The following is an 18,691-nucleotide window of genomic DNA, read 5'->3' on the forward strand; positions in this document are numbered from 1 at the left end:
ATTGTGTGTCGGTTTAAATGATGAACTTGGTTTAAATCAACTCTACTGAGATGCAGTTGGGTTGGGTTGAGTTGGGTTGAATCTGGTTAAAATAAAGGAATCAAACATTTATGATTGTAGATTTGATTTCAGCTTAAAAATTACACTACAAGTGCAAAATTAAACAAAAATTTTGTGTGATTGCAACGAGATATTATTCTGATAATCATATAAACAATTAAAAGTTAATTTCCAAAGTTATTCGTTGATTATCTACCTTAATGTTAAGATCCATACTGTAGATTAAATAAAAAAAGCTTTTTTTAAACTGAAAGTAAGGAGCGACGTTAAAACTATAAAACGAACAGAAATTACTCCGTATATAAAAGGGGCTGTTCCCTCTTCAACGCCCCGATCTTTACGCTAAAGTTTGACTCTTTTTCTCAACTCTACTTTTTAAAAAAGTAAAAAAAAACTTTAGCGTAAAGAGCGGGGCGTTGAGGAGGGAACAGCCTGTTTCATATACGGAGTAATTTCTGTTCGTTTTAAGTTTTAATGTCGCTCATTACTTTCAATTAAAAAAACTCGTTTTTTTAATTAATTTCTGAACGTTTTTAAATTGATACATGTTTTGATTTTGGCTCTCCGCACATAAATAATTTAAACCAAATTTGCATATTAATTAATTTTTTTGGCTAAATGGCTTTCTCATAGTTTTGATCAGACGGTTTTGAGAAAAAAAGAAGCGAGGGAGTCGGCCTAGTTACCCTCCAATTACTTAAAAAGGTAACAAACTTAAAAAGGCAACTAGAACTTTTAATTTTACGAACGTTTTTAATAGTTAAAATACACGTAAATAACGAATTAACTTACGTAACGAACTTCTAAATTCATATGTTTTTATTAAGTATATGAGGGGGCTCGCCCCCTCGTCAATCCCTCGCTCTTTACACTAAAGCTTAAATTTTGTCCCAATTCCTTGAGAATGACCCCTGAATCACAAAGGCCGTAGAATAAATAGTTGAAATTAATAAAATTACTTTAGCGTAAAGAGCGGGGTATTAGGAGGAGGTGAAACCCTCATATGCGTAATAATTTCTGTTTGTTTGAAGTTTTAATGCTGCTCCTTACTTTCAGTTGAAGAAACTTTTTCATATTTATTTTTTCATTGCTGTTTAAAAAAAGGCATAAAAAATCCTGCACCCCCTTCATGAAAATTCTCTTACCCCATGACGAATTTCTCCATGGAAAGCTCCCCCACATAACCTCCCCCTCATCCCCTCGTCCCCAACCCAAAAATCCCCCTGAAAGTGTCTTTGCACTTCCCAATAACCATTACAATGTGTTAACGCTGGTCAAATTTTGTAACTTGCAGGCCCTCCCACGCGGACTGTGGGGTAGTAAGTCGTCCCCAAAGACATAGTTCTTATGTTTTTTTACTATGCTAAATAAAATGGGTTTCTCAGAATTTTGATCCGGTGACCTTGGGAGAAAATGAGCGTGGGAGGGGGCCTAGGTGTCTTCCAATTTTTTTGGTCACTTAAAAAGGGCACTAGAACTTTTAATTTCCGTTAGAATGAGCCCTCTCACAACATTCTAGGACCACTGGGTCAATCCAATAACCCCTGGGGAAAAAACCAAACAAACACGCATCCGTGATCTGTCTTGTGGCAAACAATACAAAATTCCACATTTTTGTAGATAGGAGCTTGACTTGATTTCTACTGTAGGGTTCTCTGATACGCTGAATCTGGTGATATAATTTATTTAAGATTCTGTGACTTTTATGAATTTTCTAAAATAAGGCAAATTTTCTCAGGCTCGTAACTTTTGATGGGTATGACTGAACTTGATGAAACTTATATTTTTAAAATCAGCATTAAAATGTGATTCTTTTGATATAACTATTGGTATCCCAATTTTTATATTTTCGGTTACTATTGAGCCGGGTCGCTCCTTACTACAGTTCATTAGCAGAGGACACAAGCGGAAAATATGCATGCACAACAATACAAGAATCTTCGGATAAAAGAATTTTTGATACTAAATCGCAATTAAAAAAAAAAAAAAAACAGCGAGTTTTTGCAAATGATTGTGAAGAGCGACATTGAAACTGAGACTTGCGTTTAGGAGGAGAATTTCTAGTGCCGAATCATTTTCTGAGATTACTAAGAGGAAGATATTAACAAAACTCCACTATTCAATCGTACATGCAAAAATTTGCTATTCCCATTTCAAATATCGCTTTAATCAATAGCCCAATTCAATTGAAGATATTATGATGTATTTCCTTCAAAATCTTGTGATTATAAAGATTAATTTATATGTATATTCTGCCTTTATATGTATAATATATATTATGTATATTCTGCCTCCTCATCGCCTCCTTGGCATCATCAAGCAGCCTTCTTTTCTTCCCCCTTATTCTATCTTCCACCTTCCACCTTCAATTCTTTTTCTTCCACCTTCTATCTTCCATTCCTTATGGTAAGGTTTAACTTGCTCTTAGCAGAATAAAAATGATTCTGTATAAGGGGATCGCACCTCCCCCTTAAATGACGCTCTTTACGCTAAATTTTCCTAGTTCCTAACTGAATAGAAATTATTCCTTATTTGAGGATGACTTCTCCCGCCTACCTTAACTCTCCCCCACTCTCTACGCTAAAGTTTGACTATTTACCCCCCATGCTTTAAATGCACAAACATGGGACCGAGTACCAAATTTTTTATCTGAGCAGATTGATGTTTGAATAGACAATAGACACGTGCCTAGATATGAAAGGCTAAGTAGAGATACACGTTTCAACGTCGCTTTATCGAACAACTATATTGGCTTTTAGCTGTAGTAAACTAATAAGTTTGTCAACTGTATCTAGAATTTGTTATGATGTTGATAAGGGGATGGGAGTTTGACACGGACTTTTATTTATTATATTTTTTTTGTAAAGCCACTTTCACGTATTTATGATGTACAACAGAGCAGACAGGGGGCAATCTTCAATTAGAGAACAATGTCTTCTTGTTTTTTTTGTTTTGTTTTTTTTTTGTTTTTTTTATAAGGACTGTGTATAACCAATCGTTATAAAAATGTACAGAAATAAAATGTAAAAGTTCTGAATTTTGTTAGCCAAGTATCTACTTGTTGGACAAGTATCCACTTGTTAACAAGCAACCACTTGTTGGACGTGTTGGAGCTAGGGGTGAATCCATACAGTATTATATGGGAGGAGGGTAATAGTTTTATAAAAACCCATCTTTATGCTCGACATATTCTTAGGCTGAAAACTAGAAATTTATTGGCTTCTTTTTCCTGACTGATTCGTAGTAAAGTAAGTGAGACTTGTACTAAAATAAACTTAACCCACACCAAGGGGTATAGATAGGGTCAGTCCCAACCCGCTCTTTTGGATTTTCTCCTGACTGGAACCCCAAAATAGCTCTATGATGCCCATTTAGGGTTTTGAGGTATCTGGTATCTTTGCAGTTTTTTCACGTTTTTTCACGGTGGGCCCCTCCCCGCGGATCCGCCACTAGCCAGAACCGTCAAAATCATTCTTCTATGCCCACTTGAAAATTTAGATTCGCCCATCATCGTATTTCGGTTTATCTAAAATAATCAATTTATTCTAATCCTTTTGGATTCTTTTTGTCCGAGATTTGAAGTCGCTATATAGTAATGGAAAACTATTCATAAGGTGTTCTGTATTTTCCTTCTTGTTGGTTAAATTTAGTTTCGTGTCAAAACTGTTTTCCCTTTGGAATATGAAAATCTGCAGCTGGTTTGTTTTTCTCTCTTAGAAGAAATGGAAAAGTTCAACCGAAACTCAAATCTTCTGTCAAAATGTAAAAACATATTTTTCCAAGTAATTACTTTCTTAGGGGCCTTTAGAGCGCGGTGAATCTGAACTTATTATCCTTTCTTACTTTGTATGTTTTTCACATTTGAAAATAAACCTTGAAACTTATTTTCAAAAAATATTTTTTTATAAGCTGAATAAATTGAAACTGGGATGAAAACTAAAAATCATGAGTAAAAAAAAATATGTATGCAAAAATGGGCTCCCGGACCGCCATGGGGAGTCCTAGGATGTTGTTTGGAAAAACTCAGTGGAACCGTCAAAAAAGACGTTTTGGCTAAATACCTATGGCCAAAAAAACCATTGCGTTTTTCGAGTATCAGATGCCTTTAGAAAATTACTTCTTATTCTCAACAATTTTTCACGTGGTCTGAACTATGAATAAACTTTTTTGTGATTTTATAGCACTCTTTAAAATATTTAAACACATTTCAAATATTTGAACAACTTTAAATTAAACATTCACAACTATTAAAATGCATTGCACAGCTTAAGATTGACGCAATTCATTTTAATCACACCGCGACATCACACCTTCCTGTGCTTCAAAATATCCAATAGCCGCAAATAAATAAATAAATAAAATAATAAATTAATTTATTTGTTTTTTTGCTCAAATTGAACGAAATGCACTATGTGCATTTCGCACATAGTGCAGAATAGGATAGGAGCAAATAGATAGATAGAACTAGAATAGGAGCAAATTTTTAAGTTTGAGCATGGGGTTTGATCCCTGGGAAGTTCGTTACATGGTAAACTGAGCATATAAGCTCCAACGAGAAAACTCATGAATTGACTACCAGGATCATAGGAACCACTAGGGAGGGCCTTGGGAATAACCTTTCCCCGTCCTTGAAAAACATGAAGACATTTTGAAAAACGTACATACAAAAATGAAAAACGAGGAATGGACCCAATAAAATTTTTGTAAGAACGAACTTTCTTGTGCTTGCCCTCATCCTAAAAATCCCAAATGATCGACGACCAAGATCAAGACATCGTCTTGATCGATAATCGATCAATCGATAATCGATAATCGAGTCTTGCCTACCAAAGTTTCAAAGTTCACCGAAAAGGCCATTTCTCGAAAATAGTATTGTTGCGACCCTACAACGCTAACTTTAGCTTAACTTTGAGTTTATAGGGGCATGTGGGGCAAAATTTTCCTCATATATCTAAATAATTTCATTTTTTCTTACCATACCGAATCACCTGCATCTTTTAAAAACTAAATACACCTCTGCAGATGGGACCTGTGGCAGTTGGTAGAAACCCATAGATCCTTCTTTCTAATTTTCTAACTCATTTAAGTTAAGTTTGCGATAAAAAGGTCTTTCTAACTCTTTCAAGCTAATTCGTGATAGGAGACGGCATTTGTTCTCAAGCGAAAACGACGAAAGGACGTCACTATGTGATTTCCAGATGGTTTGTCTAATTGAAAGTGAAATTCAAAAAAATCTTGCTAGATATTTTCTAGAAAGAAGTCTCATTTGAACATAAATCTAAATAAGAAAACGGATGCAAATATTACTGATATTCTGCGCTCAATAGTACATTTTTCGAACAGAAAGTTTTTATAAAACACAAATTAACCGGCTGGAATAGCTTTTTTTTCAAGTTTAATTCGAAAGGGAAGCAAACCGAATATTCGTCGGCATCAAGATACATCAGGTCATGCGAAATTTGGCTGCCGAAGTGACATTTGATTTCTACTAGAACCTAATCAAACAGTTCGTGGTAACGAACTGTAGTAAGGAGCGACCCGGCTCAATAGTAACCAAAACTCTAAAAAAATTGAATTTTGATATCAATAGCTACATCAAAAGAATCGCATTTTAATGCTGATTTTTAATATAAAGTTTCATCAAGTTTATTCCTACCCATCAAAAGTTACGAGCCTGAGAAAATTTGCCTTATTTAGGAAAATAGGGAGGAAACCCCCTAAAAGTCGTAGGATCTTAACGAAAATGACACCATCAGATTCAGCGTATCAGCCTATCTACAAAATGGGGAATTTTGTATTTTTTGCCAGAAGACAAATCACGGGTGCGAATTTATTTGTTTGTTTTTTTTCTTTTCCCCAGGGGTAATCGTATCGACCAAGTGGTCCTAGAATGTCGCAAGAGGGCTCATTCTTGCGGAAATAAAAGTTCTAGTGCCCTTTTTAAGTGACCAAAAAAATTGGAGGGCATCTAGGCCCCCTCCATCGCTCATTTTCTCCCAAAGTCAACGGATCAAAATTTTGAGATAGCCATTTTGTTCAACATAGTCGAAAACCATAATAACTATGTCTTTGGGGATGACTTACTCCCCCACAATCCCTGGGGGAGGGGCTGCAAGCTACAAACTTTGACCAGTGTTTACATATAGTAATGTTTATTGGGAAGTGTACAGACGTTTTCAGGGGGATTTTATTTTGTTTGGGGTGGGGCTGAGGAGAGAAGGCTATGTTGGAGGATCTTTCCTTGGAGGAATCTGTCATGGGGGAAGAAAAATTCAATGGAAAGGGCGCAGGATTCTCTAGCATTACTATAAGAAAACAATGAAAAATAAACATGAAAATGTTTTTTTCAAATGAAAGGAAGAAGTAGCAATGAAACTGAAAACGAACAGAGATTATTACGCATATGAGGGGTTAAAAAAATACTTTAGCATAAAGAGCGAGGTATTTAGGAGGCGATAAATACCTTGCTCTTTATGCTAAAGTATTTTTAGTAATTTTAACTAGTTATTCTACGGCCTTTCTGATTCAGGGGTGATTCTTAAAGATTTGGGACAAAACTTACGATTTAGTGTAAAGAGCGAGGTATTAACGAGGGTACAAACCCCCTCGTATACATAATAAAAATATAAGGTTATGAAAGTTTGTTACGTAAGTTAATTCTTAAGTTACGTATATTTTTTACTAATAAAAACGTTCGTTAAAAATTAAAAGTTCTAGTTGCCTTTTTAAGTAACCGAAAATTGGAGGGCAACTAGGCCTCCTTCTCCACCCCTTATTTCTCAAAATCGTCTGATCAAAACTAAGAGAAAGCCATTTAGCCAAAAAAAGAATTAATATACAAATTTCATTTTAATAATTTATGTGTGGAGAGCCAAAACCAAACATGCATTAATTCAAAAACGTTCAGAAATTAAATAAAAAAAAAACTAATTTTTTTAGCTGAAAATAAGGAGCGACATTGAAACTTAAAACGAACAGAAATTACTCCGTATATGAAATGGGTTGTCCCCTCCGCAATCCCTCGCTCTTTATGCTAAAGTTTGACTCTTTGCCACAATTCTACTTTTTAAAAAAATTAAAAGCTTTAGCGTAAAGAGCGAGGGATTGCGGAGGGGACAACCCATTTCATATACGGAGTAATTTCTGTTCGTTTTAAGTTTCAATGTCGCTCCTTACTTTCAGCTAAAAAAATTAGTTTTTTTTATTTAATATTGCTCCAAAAAGCGGAGTACATTCAAGCATACACAGAAATGTTTTTTTTTTTCATCGGACAACGGGAAATTTCCCCATCGAAATAACACTTGACTACTGAATTATGAGTTATTTTTTGAAGGTTTTGAGAATTCAATATGCAGGAATAAGTTTTAAAATCAATGTTAAGGGGAATAAGTCGCTTAGACTAGGAATAAATTAAGCAAAGAGGTGAAGTTTGGCAACGAGAATATCGATCAAGTTGATATTTCCGCTTACATGGATAGTATCATGGTTGCAGCAATAGCTGCAACCTAGTAAAGAGCGAACCATAGCCCATAGTAACTAAAAGTTAAAAATGCGTTTTGAAAAAAAAAATTCATTGTGTTTGAAACTGGTTCAGGAACGGTAACTAATATTTCCCTTCGTCTTAAAAGTAAAAGTTTACTGCGAAAAAAACTTATGATGATCTAGAAAAAAGAGCCTGAAACCCCTCGAAGATGGTGTCAAATCGAAATGGAAAGTGTACCATTTGAATTACCATGGACAAAAACCTTTTTACATCGAAATTACAGACACCCTCCTTGAACAATAAGAAAAATCACTTTTTGCCTGAGTAGTACTGATTTGTCTTCCGTTTTTTTTTTTCTTTGTTTTCAAGTCTAACGGGTTACCAGAACATCATAGAGAGATGATTAATGACTCATTCAAAAACTATTTCTCATATCTACGTGCTTTTTATAAATTCCGCCATCTGCAAGTGACATATGGCACTAAAACGGCACTTTCTGTGCCATTTCTCAAAGGGTGGCCCCACCGTTTTTATAGCTCATATAAAAGATATTACTTATATCTACGTTCTTCCTATAAATTTCACCATCTTCAAGTTCCAAATGGCTCTAAAAACGGCACTTTTTGCGTCATGTCTCTTGTGGAAAAGCTGAGACTAGTGAGCTAGCAGAATTTTTAAGAGTGATGTTTAATAGCTCATTTAAAAGTTTTTCCTCATATCTACGTGCTTTTTATCAATTCGAATATCCATAAATGGTATATAGCACTGAAAACAACACTTTTAGTGCCACTTCTTATTGGGATCAAATAATTTTTTTTTTAACTGTAAGTAAGGAGTAAAATTAAAACTTAAAACGAACAGACATTAATCTTTATTTGAAAGTGGTTGCCCCTTCCTCAATGCCCCACTATATACGCTAAAGTTTGACTCTTTGTCACAACTCTACTTTTTAAAATAATTAAAAACTTTAGCGTAAAGAACGAGGCGTTGAGGAGGGGACAACCCCTAAGATTAAACTAGATGAAACTTATATATTTAAAATCAGCATTAAAATTCAATTCTTTTGATGTAATTATTGGTATCAAAATTCTGTTTTTAGAGTTGCGGTTACTATTGAGCCGGGTCGCTCCTTACTATAGTTCGTTACCACGAACTGTTTGAAAAATTCTGAAGTACAAAACAGGCACCATTTTAATAGCTATGTTGCAAAACCCTTAACTAGAGCTTTACAAGAACCATTCCCGTACACTCCCCCACCCAGCCTCTTAGTTAGTTCCATAAATTGTCTGCTCACCAGTAAGCAACTGCAACATTAGCAGGCTACCAAACCATCATAGATTGATGTTTAATGGCTCAATTAAAAGCTATTGCTTATATTTACTAGGTTTTTACAAATTCTATCATTAGATTTCACAGATCTCAATGTTAACTAGTTTATTGTGAGAATTTACAACAACCTCTTTGTCGTGATTGAAGCAGTAGCTACAACCAAGTAAAGAGCGAACCACAGCCCATAGTAACTAAAAGTCCAAAAACGTTAAAACGGTTCTTTTTTTTCTTCTTCTTCTTTTCCAGGCCTAGTGGGTTACCACAACATCATAGCTTAAGAGCTCATTCACAAGCATTTTCTTATATGTAAGAGGTGTTTATGAATTCCGCCATACGCAAGTGCCATATGGCACGAAAAATGACACGTTTTATGCCATTTCTATAGGGGTGGGCTAGAAGGCTACCAGAACATCATAGAGATATGCTTAAGAGCTCATTCAAAAGCATTTTCTCATATGTACATGGTTTTATAAATTCCACCATATACGAGTGCCATATGGCACTTTTTATGTCATTTCTGAAGGGGTGGGCTATGAGGCTACCAGAACATCGTCGATAGATTTTTAATAGCTCATATACAAGTTATTGCTCATTTCTACGTTCTTTTAAAAAATTTCACTACCTGCAAGTTTCAAAGCTGCACTTTTGGTGCCATGCCTCAAGTGGAAAAGCTGGGGCTTTTGAGCTATCAGAACTTTTTAGAGTGATGTTTAATGGTTCATTTGAAAACTATTGCTCATATCTACGTGCTTTTTCTCGATCTACCATCTATAAGTGAGGTATAGCACTGAAAACAACGCTTTTGGTGCCATTTCTTAAGTGGAAAATCTTGGAAGTATAAAACGGTATCATTGTAATGATTATGGTCCAAAACCCTTAACTGAAGGTTTGCTAGAACATCTCCCGTATGTTCTTCCTCCAGGCCCCCTTAATAATCTTTGCAATTAAAGTCCTACAAACACCAATATATTAAGTTAGAGTATTAGAGGCGTGGCTCTGTTATTACAGCGCTGGACTTCAAACTAGATTATTTGCGTTCGATTCTTGCTGTTTCTTCAATTTTGGTTTTGTCCCTTCTTGTTATTACTTTTCAGATAATCTACTGTTTTTACAAACGTGATGAACTATTTTTTTTAAGCATATCTCGGCAAGGCTAATTTTAAATCTATTTCTCATATCTACGGGTTTTTTATCAATTCTACCATCCATAAGCGCCACGTAACACTAAAACGGTACTTTTGGTAACATTTAAGCGGAAAAGTTTGGAAGCATAAAACGGTACTATTGTTATAATTATGGTCCAAGCCCTTAATTGAAGGTTTATGAGAACCCCTCACTTATGCTCCCCTCCAAAACCTCTTAGTAAGTTTCATAAATCGCCTCCTTATCTTAAAAGTAATAGATTATCGCGAAAAAAATTCACTAAAACTAAAAACATTTCAACTAAAAATCTACCAAAAATTAAGCTTGAATGATAGACAGTTTTGAATTGGACCTTCAAACTTCACTCTGCGATCAGGCCTGTGTGCTAGTCCTAACGGCGGTAATTGAGGGGAAGGGATGTCCTTGCTCCCTTAGCTTTTTGCTCCTGCCTAGGTTTTGAAAAATTTTTTCTTGTGGTCATTTCATTGGAAAAGGCACTTTTTTATTTGAAAAAAAAATGGGGGAAACAACCAAAAGTGCACTTTATGGAAATACGCTATCAAGTCAAATTTATAGAAAGCGATTAGGTATAAAAATAAAATTTTAAATGGGCCCTTAAACAGCTCTCTTTTGTCACAGTAGCCTTGACGTTTCTGCTAGTCAGCAGGCGATTCATAAAGCCCTCTCTTCATCACGGCTTTTTCAAGCAAAGTTGGCCGAGTAAAAACAGCCTTTTGCTCATCGAGAAATAAACGTTCCTGAAAAATATGTATTGTTTTTGTAAAGTATGGATAAAAAAACTTTTTGTTATAAAATGAGAGTTTTTCGTAGCTGTCGAGGTTGTCTGCAGTATTTTCAAGAGGTGTCTAATCTCCCCTAGATCAGTGATGATTTGAAATTATATTAAAAAAAAGTTTCAACTGAAAGTAAGGAGTCCTTTAGAATTTAAAACGAACTGAAATTATTCCGTATAAATAAAGAATATCATGAAGACGTTGTTTCTTCATCCAATTTTAATAATAAAAAAAAAAAAACGAGCAGAGATTAATTTAAAAAAAGAAGTTTTTCCGAGGGAAGTAAAGAGCGAAGTTGAAACTTAGAATGGACAAAAATTATTACTTCATAGCCTATCCAATATATATCAATACAACTAGTACAAAAAACCAACTGATTATGTTTCCCTATGTTTCTAGGGTTATAGAAAACTAGCGCTCAACTGAAAACGCAAAAGCCAAGTATAAAAAACAGGAATATTGATTTGGAAGTCAAAAGTGAGTACGTAGCGTGACAACAATAAACCAATCTAGAAAGCTTTTCATAGTCTTCACTAGGTGTGACATCGTTAACTTTCAGTATACAATGAAAATTATCTTAAAAACATAAGCGTAAAATTAAACTTTTTAAATAACCGCAAAGTCATTGAAGAGCATACAGAAATATTGGATTGATTTGTACTAGTTGTATTGATATATATTAGATAGGCTGTGAAGTAATAATTTTTGTCCGTTTTAAGCTTCAACATCGCTCTTTACTTCACTCAGGAAAACTTGATTCTTTTAAAATTATTTATTAGTAAAGGTGATCGATGGAATAGGGATGCAAAAAGTAGAATAGCCAAGACACAGGCTGGTTTTGTCAAAGTTTTAAAAAATAAGAAAGAATATTTGCTCAGTGTTTTCCGGAATAATTATCTAGAAATAGTCTCAAGGGTCCATTTGACTGACCGTGTATCAATAAATAAGCTCTGCATAAAACCTGGTCTTATACCAGGTTTTATCCAGGTTTTATCCAGGTATACCAGGTATACCAGGGATCTTATACCCAACTTATAAGGGTTATAACAAATGAAATGTTAAGAAGGCTAGGCCCCCTTTTATGGATGAAGGGTGACAGGTTTGTATCCATATGTAAGCGTGGCACATGAATCATTAATGACAAATTTTACATCCTTTACAAATCAGCAAAACGAAGAGATATGCTCGAAATAATCTCAGGTTTATTTTCAGAGCTCCAGTTGTCGGCGCAGTTGTACAGACATCCTGGCGAGATGGAACTTACGATATTACCTTATCGAAAACGATTGAAGACAGGACATTATTGTCCGAGACAACTTTTGATTGTGTTGCCACAATTCCAGGCACAGATATTCAGAAAACAAGAAGACTCACGTATCTGCCTGGTAAGATTTTGACTGTTATTCTTCCTGTTTTGCTGTCAGAGAATGATATTTATTTTTGTCTTTTTTTTATCCTTTTCTAGTTTTTTCCATGATGAGGCTTGACTATTATCCTTCCTGTTTTTGCTGTCAGGGAATGACATTTATTTATTTTTTTGCCATTCCAGTTTTTTCCCTGATATGGTTTTACAATTTCTCTACTTGTTTTTGTTGTCAGGGAGTGATATTTATTTTGTTCTATTTTCATCCAATTCCAGTTTTTTCCCCTGATAAGGTTTAACTGTTATTCTTTCTGTTTTTGCTGTCAGGGAATCATGATTATTATTTTTTTTTTTCCGATTCTAGTTTCTTCCCCCTGATAAGGTTCTTGTTTCAGAAACATTTGTACTTCCATTACTATTCACTCTTTTAACTTTGTTTTTATTCTTTTTGCAGTTAATACTTGACTACTTTTTTTTCATCTTTACTTCTCATATTTGCTGGGAAATTTCTTAGCACTCATTTACTTTTTAGTTCATTTATTCAGTTTTGTTTTTTAAGTACTGCATTTCTGGTTTACCTTAAGAGAATAGATAATTAATGGAAATTAATAAGTTATAAACTGGACATTTTGTCACGGCCTTTCTGATAGATCCCTTGATGCCCTTATATGACTCTGATAAGCTTGCTGAACCAGAAGTCAGGAGGAAGTTTTTTTTTTAGTCTCCACAGCAGGTTTGAAGCTCTTACCCATTTTGGTGAAGTAAATAGCGACGAAGACCACACTGCCTTTCCATCACAAAAATCAAAAACAAGAAGAACAATAGGGAATTCTTTTTGTAAGACAGCGGAAATCTAATTCGAATGAATATTTCGACATATTTCATATTTCTTGAAACATTTTGAGGTCGTTACATAGATGACGACATAATTTCACTTTGGAATTATGGGGAAAATGAACTTAGGGGTTTTTTTAGATCCACTTAATACACATAATAGAAATTTACAGTTTACCTTAGAAATCGAAATTGCAAATAAAATCTCATTCCTAGATCTGTTAATTATTCGTAGCTTAGATAAACTCAATTTTGCGATTTACAGAAAACGACACAAAACAATAGATATTTGCATTTTAAATTAAAATCTATTTTAATTTACACCACACATCAAATTAAAAGAGCTGTCGTAATCTCTCTCGTTGATCGTGCCCTAAGCATTTGTTCTGATTCCTAGATCACAGCAGAACTAAACTTTATTAGGGACATACTTTTTGGGAATGGGTATTCTATTTTATTTATTAATAATATAACTAACCGTAGACTGAAAAGACACTCCCGTAAAATCAGTGGTAGTTTACCATGTGAGAATCCCGATAAGCCCTCAAACATAATTTACCTCCCAGGCAACACGAATCTTAAAAAAATCTGCTCACAAAATAATCTGTATGTAGTATTTACCAATAATTTCAAAATCATAAATTTCCCAAATTCTGGTAAAGATAAAACCCCAATTACTCGCCAAAAAGGGGTCTATCAAATACCATGCGACTGTGCTAAATACTATGTTCGTAGAACTCACCAGAATTTAGAGAAACGCCTACAGTAGCATAAAGATGATATCACCAAAGTTCTAAATTCTAATATTGCTACTATTTCTTTTGATTCTGCTTTAAGCAGCCATATATTTGAAAATCCTAGCCACAAAATACTTTTTGAAGAATCCGCCTTTATTAGCTATGACAAAGGCACAAATCAGGTATTTCGAGAAGCAATTGAAATCAGACTTAAGATTAATAACAATATTTCCTTAAATAGGGACTTGGGGGGTTATTCACTAAATGCTCTATACACAAATTTAATTAAAAACGATCTTATAAAATATTTAAAAAAAAACAGTAGATTTTAACATAGAACCAGTCACAGATAGACCTTTGAGATTAGTTGCCAAAAAGCAAGATTAGCACTAAAAACTTGTTATTCTTCTTTCATATCAATGAATTGCCTTGTCTCATCTCACTTTATTTTGTCAGTCCTGGTTGAACTTCGCTAAAATAAGGATACTGGGACTGTTTTAATCAAAAAAATCAATTTAGTTTTATTGGTCCTATGTTGTAAGTTTTTTTTCTTTTATATATTTATGTTTTGCATAAATTTAAGGATCTTACCATCGCAAAGGTCATTGGAGGGGGAGAGAATATTGAACGATCTTATGGGTTGGCAGGAAAGCGTGTACGGCACCTTACGTAGATAGCTAAGAACGAGTCCCCTTTGGCCTATAGGTGCAGATTAATACTTCATTTTATTTTATCATCTATAGTCGGAGTATTTCTTTTGTGCAGGGACTGTCATCATTCTTCCAGAAGACATTTGTGACTCATTATATATTTATAAAATTGTACATAAAGGTGATGCACACGGCACGGGGTTTTACAATCCCTACCCTCGGTGCTGATTTCGGTTTCATGGCCCTTCAGCCAGGAAGCCATCTTATGCTTTCGCTTACCCTACCTGTTTGCCTTGCTCAGATTTCTCCAGGTACCCATTTAGAGCTTGATCGAATCTGGCTGAGCTTACAGAGTCACACCACTGACCCCCCTTTTAAACTAAATAACTAGTGACACCAGGACTTGAACTCCTGTCCTGACGGAAATAAAATCTTATATTATTGTCTGTATTTGTTTAAAGAGCTGTGCTTATTTGTTTGTTTTTTTTTTTTTGCTTTGAGCAGGATGAAATAGAATGGCCCAGTCTTGCTCGTCATGTCAGATACATCTTACTTGAGATTTCATAACACTGTAATTGTATTTAATAGAGTTTTTTCACCCATCCATTTAACTTAGATGATATTTTTGGCTGCAATACATCACTATGAAAACCAAGATCCGTCATGTCCAAAAATTCTGAAAATAACAACTCAAAATTTGGATCAGAAGTGTTGCGCCAAGACTGCTGTTCCGACGTTGATGGATGAGAAAAGGGAACATTGAACAATTATCCAATTATCTTTTCAAATACTTTCCTCTCTATCCATCAAAACAATAAGATATATTGACAAGATTTCAAAAGCACACCGCAGAATGTTTTGTATACGTCCAGCATGAAGCAGCTTCAAACTATAGACAAACTGTGAAAAGACTGCAAGCTTCCGCCAAAATATCAAACAGTTCATGGTAACGAACTGTAGTAAGGAGCGACCCGGCGAAATAGTAAACGAAACTCTAAAAATGGAATTTGGACACTAATAGATACGTCAAAAGAATCGGATTTTTATGTTGATTTCAAAAATATGAGTTTCATCAAATTTAGTCGTACTTATAAAAAGTTACGAGCCTGAGAATATTTGCCTTATTTTGGAAAATAGGGGGAAAAAACCCCTAAAAGTCATAGAATCTTAACGTATCAGAGTTTTTACTGGTTTAAAAAGTAGATTTGAGAGAAAGAGTCAAACTTTAGCGTAAAGAATTGGGCGTTGAGGAGGGAACAGCCCCTTTCATATACAGAGTAATTTCTGTTCGTTTTAAGTTTTAATATCGCTCCTTACTTTCAGTTAAAAAAACTGTTTTTTTTTATTTGATTTTAATAAGGAATTCAGTTGCATCTACCAGGTAAGTACATAAAACGATTGTCTTTCCAAATTTTACAATCGCTGTTTGAAAACCCTTTTTTAAAAAAAAGGAAAACATTGTAAACACGAAAAGGTACGTTAGTTGGGTTTGTTTTACTTTTCCTTAGTCATAGACCTTAGCTCCTTCAGAGACATTAGTGGCGTGTAGGGCGTCAACGAAGTTTCTCCATTCGTCCCAAGGCGGTACTGTAGCGGTAAGGTCTTCCTGTTTCGGCACTAACGAGGCCTGAGCTGTCTTTGCGCTTCAGTCATAGGTTTTCCATAAGGTACTTTATGGACGACCTCGTACCCTTTGGCTATTTGATATCCAATCCCTGGCTCTCCAAGGAAGGTAGATGTGTTTATTTAAAAACTATAAACAATTTCGGCGACGAAAATCCGTCAAAGTAAATCTCCCCCCTCAATGTGATTTATACACGGCTGGTGAGAGGAGGGATGTTTGTGTATTTCTTCTCACTGTATAGCATTTTGGCTATGATAGTCGGTTAAGCTAGACGAAGTACTGGCCCCATCAATGGGGTTGAACCCGCAGCTGATTGTAGAAAGTTGGAGTATGTGATTACCTGTGACTGGAAACAATTTTGAATACCATAATTTGTCAAACTAGATGAGGTATCAACCCCCATCAGTGGCATGAAGAATATTTGTCTCGTTTTCCCCTTTTATCGTCTTGCCTGAGATGTTGTCAACCTAACCATCAGATCGTTCAAGTTTTTTTATTGTAATCATCTTCGTAAGAATCCATTCTTACAACCATGAGAAATGACCATGAGGATATGACAATAAGAAACTTCAGATGTTTTTGGATTTTAGTCTCGGAAATAGAACTAATTATGCTCAATCTAGGAAGCCATAGTTGAAATTCAATTCAGATAAGAAGCTTTCAGGCACTGTGAAAAATTAACGTCAGCTAAAAAATACATATATATCAAGTTACATACACGTTTGATGACTGTATCCAGGGTATCGCTCTGTGACATATGTGCCCCCAGGAAATTTCTCAGGGGCCAGGGACAGGTACTACCGGAAGCCTTATTTTTTCCCAAGGTTGAACTGGGAATTTTCTGCATTTTTAGATGTTCCTTTGATGTATTAAATATAAAAAAACGAGCGTTTTCAACTGAATTAAGGAGCAACATCAAAACTTAAAACAAACATAAATTATTACTTATATGAGGTTGCCCCCTCTTCAATACCTTGCTCTTTACGCTAAGAATTTTTAGAACTTAAAAAAAGCTTATTATTTTAATTAAACATTTCTTGTGTATCAGGAGTAATTCTTAGAGAATTGGGACAAAAGTCAAACTTTAGCCTCCTCGTTAATACCTCGCTCTTTTCGCTAAAGTACTTTTCGTACTTTCAAAAGAGCTATTATTAAATGTAGTTTGTGATACAGGGGTCATTCTTAAAGAATTGGAACAAAAGTCGAACTTTAGTGTAAAGAGCGAGGTACTGACGAGGAGTCAACCCCCCTCATTTACATAATAATTTCTGTTCGTTTTAAGTTTTAATGTTGTTCCTTACTTTCAGTTGAAAATATTTGTTTTTTTATTTAATTCGCATAGCAATCCGACTCTTTTAATATATCTGTTGATACCAAAATTGTGTTTTTTATAGTTTCGGTTATTATTAAACCGCGTTGCTCCTTACTTATAGCTTGTTATCACGAACTGTTTGATTATTGTTTACCAAGGAAGTCGGGGGGGGGGTATTCATCTTTTCCCCCTGCCGGTGTCACTTCTTTTGGAACTGGTAGAGTGTTGGGAACTTTTCCCAAAAGTTGTTTAAGATGTAGCGTTTCAAGAAATAAGAGAATTTGGTTTTAACACTAAAGCATTAGGAGAAGATGAAAGCTGAAGATCTTTCACAAAAAGATCTTAAAGAGGATCCAAAAACACGCCACGACAGAATGCAATATCAGTGAATTATCAGTGAAGACTAGATGTAAATTATACTAGCTTTAGTTTTTTTTTTAGTTAACTAATAGTTTTACAGTTTGCTTTATTTATTTCTGTTTTTTTTTTATAAAATAATAGCTCCATGTCAATTTAAGCGGCTCGAGAACACGACCCTCATAAAATTAAAAAATAACCTGACTGACTGTCCTCTGATTGTAACCTGCCTCTGATTGTCCTTGAATACCCCCTTCATTCCTCCCTCAGTTAGTTACCCCAATAACCCCACTGTGAAACTCCGTCTAAAGAAAAACACGTTTAATTGAGTTAAAATTTGAATGTCTTGTCTTCAATAAACGTAATTTACTAGGTATCACATGCCCTCCACTCAAATTATCGTCTCTTTCTCTCTCTCTCTTTAAATTGCCAGCTATGTATTTGGTGCCTACAGATGTGCAGGACTTTGAGGGGGGGGGGTAATTATGATAATAAAATCTTATTTGATAATCTAAAGAAGAAGTCCCCTGGAATTCGGGACAAATTAGGATTTCCTGGGGCCCATAAAAATGATATATATATATATATATGTATATATATATATATATATATATATATATATATATATATATATATATATATATATATATATATATATATATATATATATATATATATATATATATATATATATATATTGTATATTTGAAATTTTAAGCTAACATTTCGGTTTTAATTAATTTTTTTTTACGCTAGTTACGCTTAAATTTGTTGTTACTGTCCCTTGAGCTTTCTCGTGTCTCGAGTTCTTTCTTGTTTTTAAGGGTGTCTTAAACGGCCTTTTTCCTGGATAAGTTTTGTATCCCATGGGTTTTCCCTCTTCTGTCTCCAAATTAAAATTAAAGGAAGTTTGAATGTGGCTAGGGCAGATGATGGGGAATCTCCTGAGATTTGTGGGAAGGATCCCTTTTCTCACCTGAAAAATTAGCTATCTGAAAAGTCTGA

At 34.7% G+C, this 18,691-nt stretch overlaps 1 protein-coding gene across 1 annotated transcript in view; it reads left to right on the forward strand.

Moving 5' to 3' along the window:
• LOC136028763 (uncharacterized) overlaps positions 1-18,691 on the forward strand; it is a 120,264-nt gene that overhangs the window by 82,137 nt on the left and 19,436 nt on the right. The window contains exon 5 of the mRNA XM_065706660.1: positions 12,022-12,194. Within this exon, the coding sequence (XP_065562732.1) occupies positions 12,022-12,194 (173 nt within the window). The remainder of the gene's footprint in view (positions 1-12,021; positions 12,195-18,691) is intronic.

Source organism: Artemia franciscana, chromosome 7 (genome assembly GCF_032884065.1).
Source record: "Artemia franciscana chromosome 7, ASM3288406v1, whole genome shotgun sequence".
NCBI lineage: Eukaryota > Metazoa > Arthropoda > Branchiopoda > Anostraca > Artemiidae > Artemia > Artemia franciscana.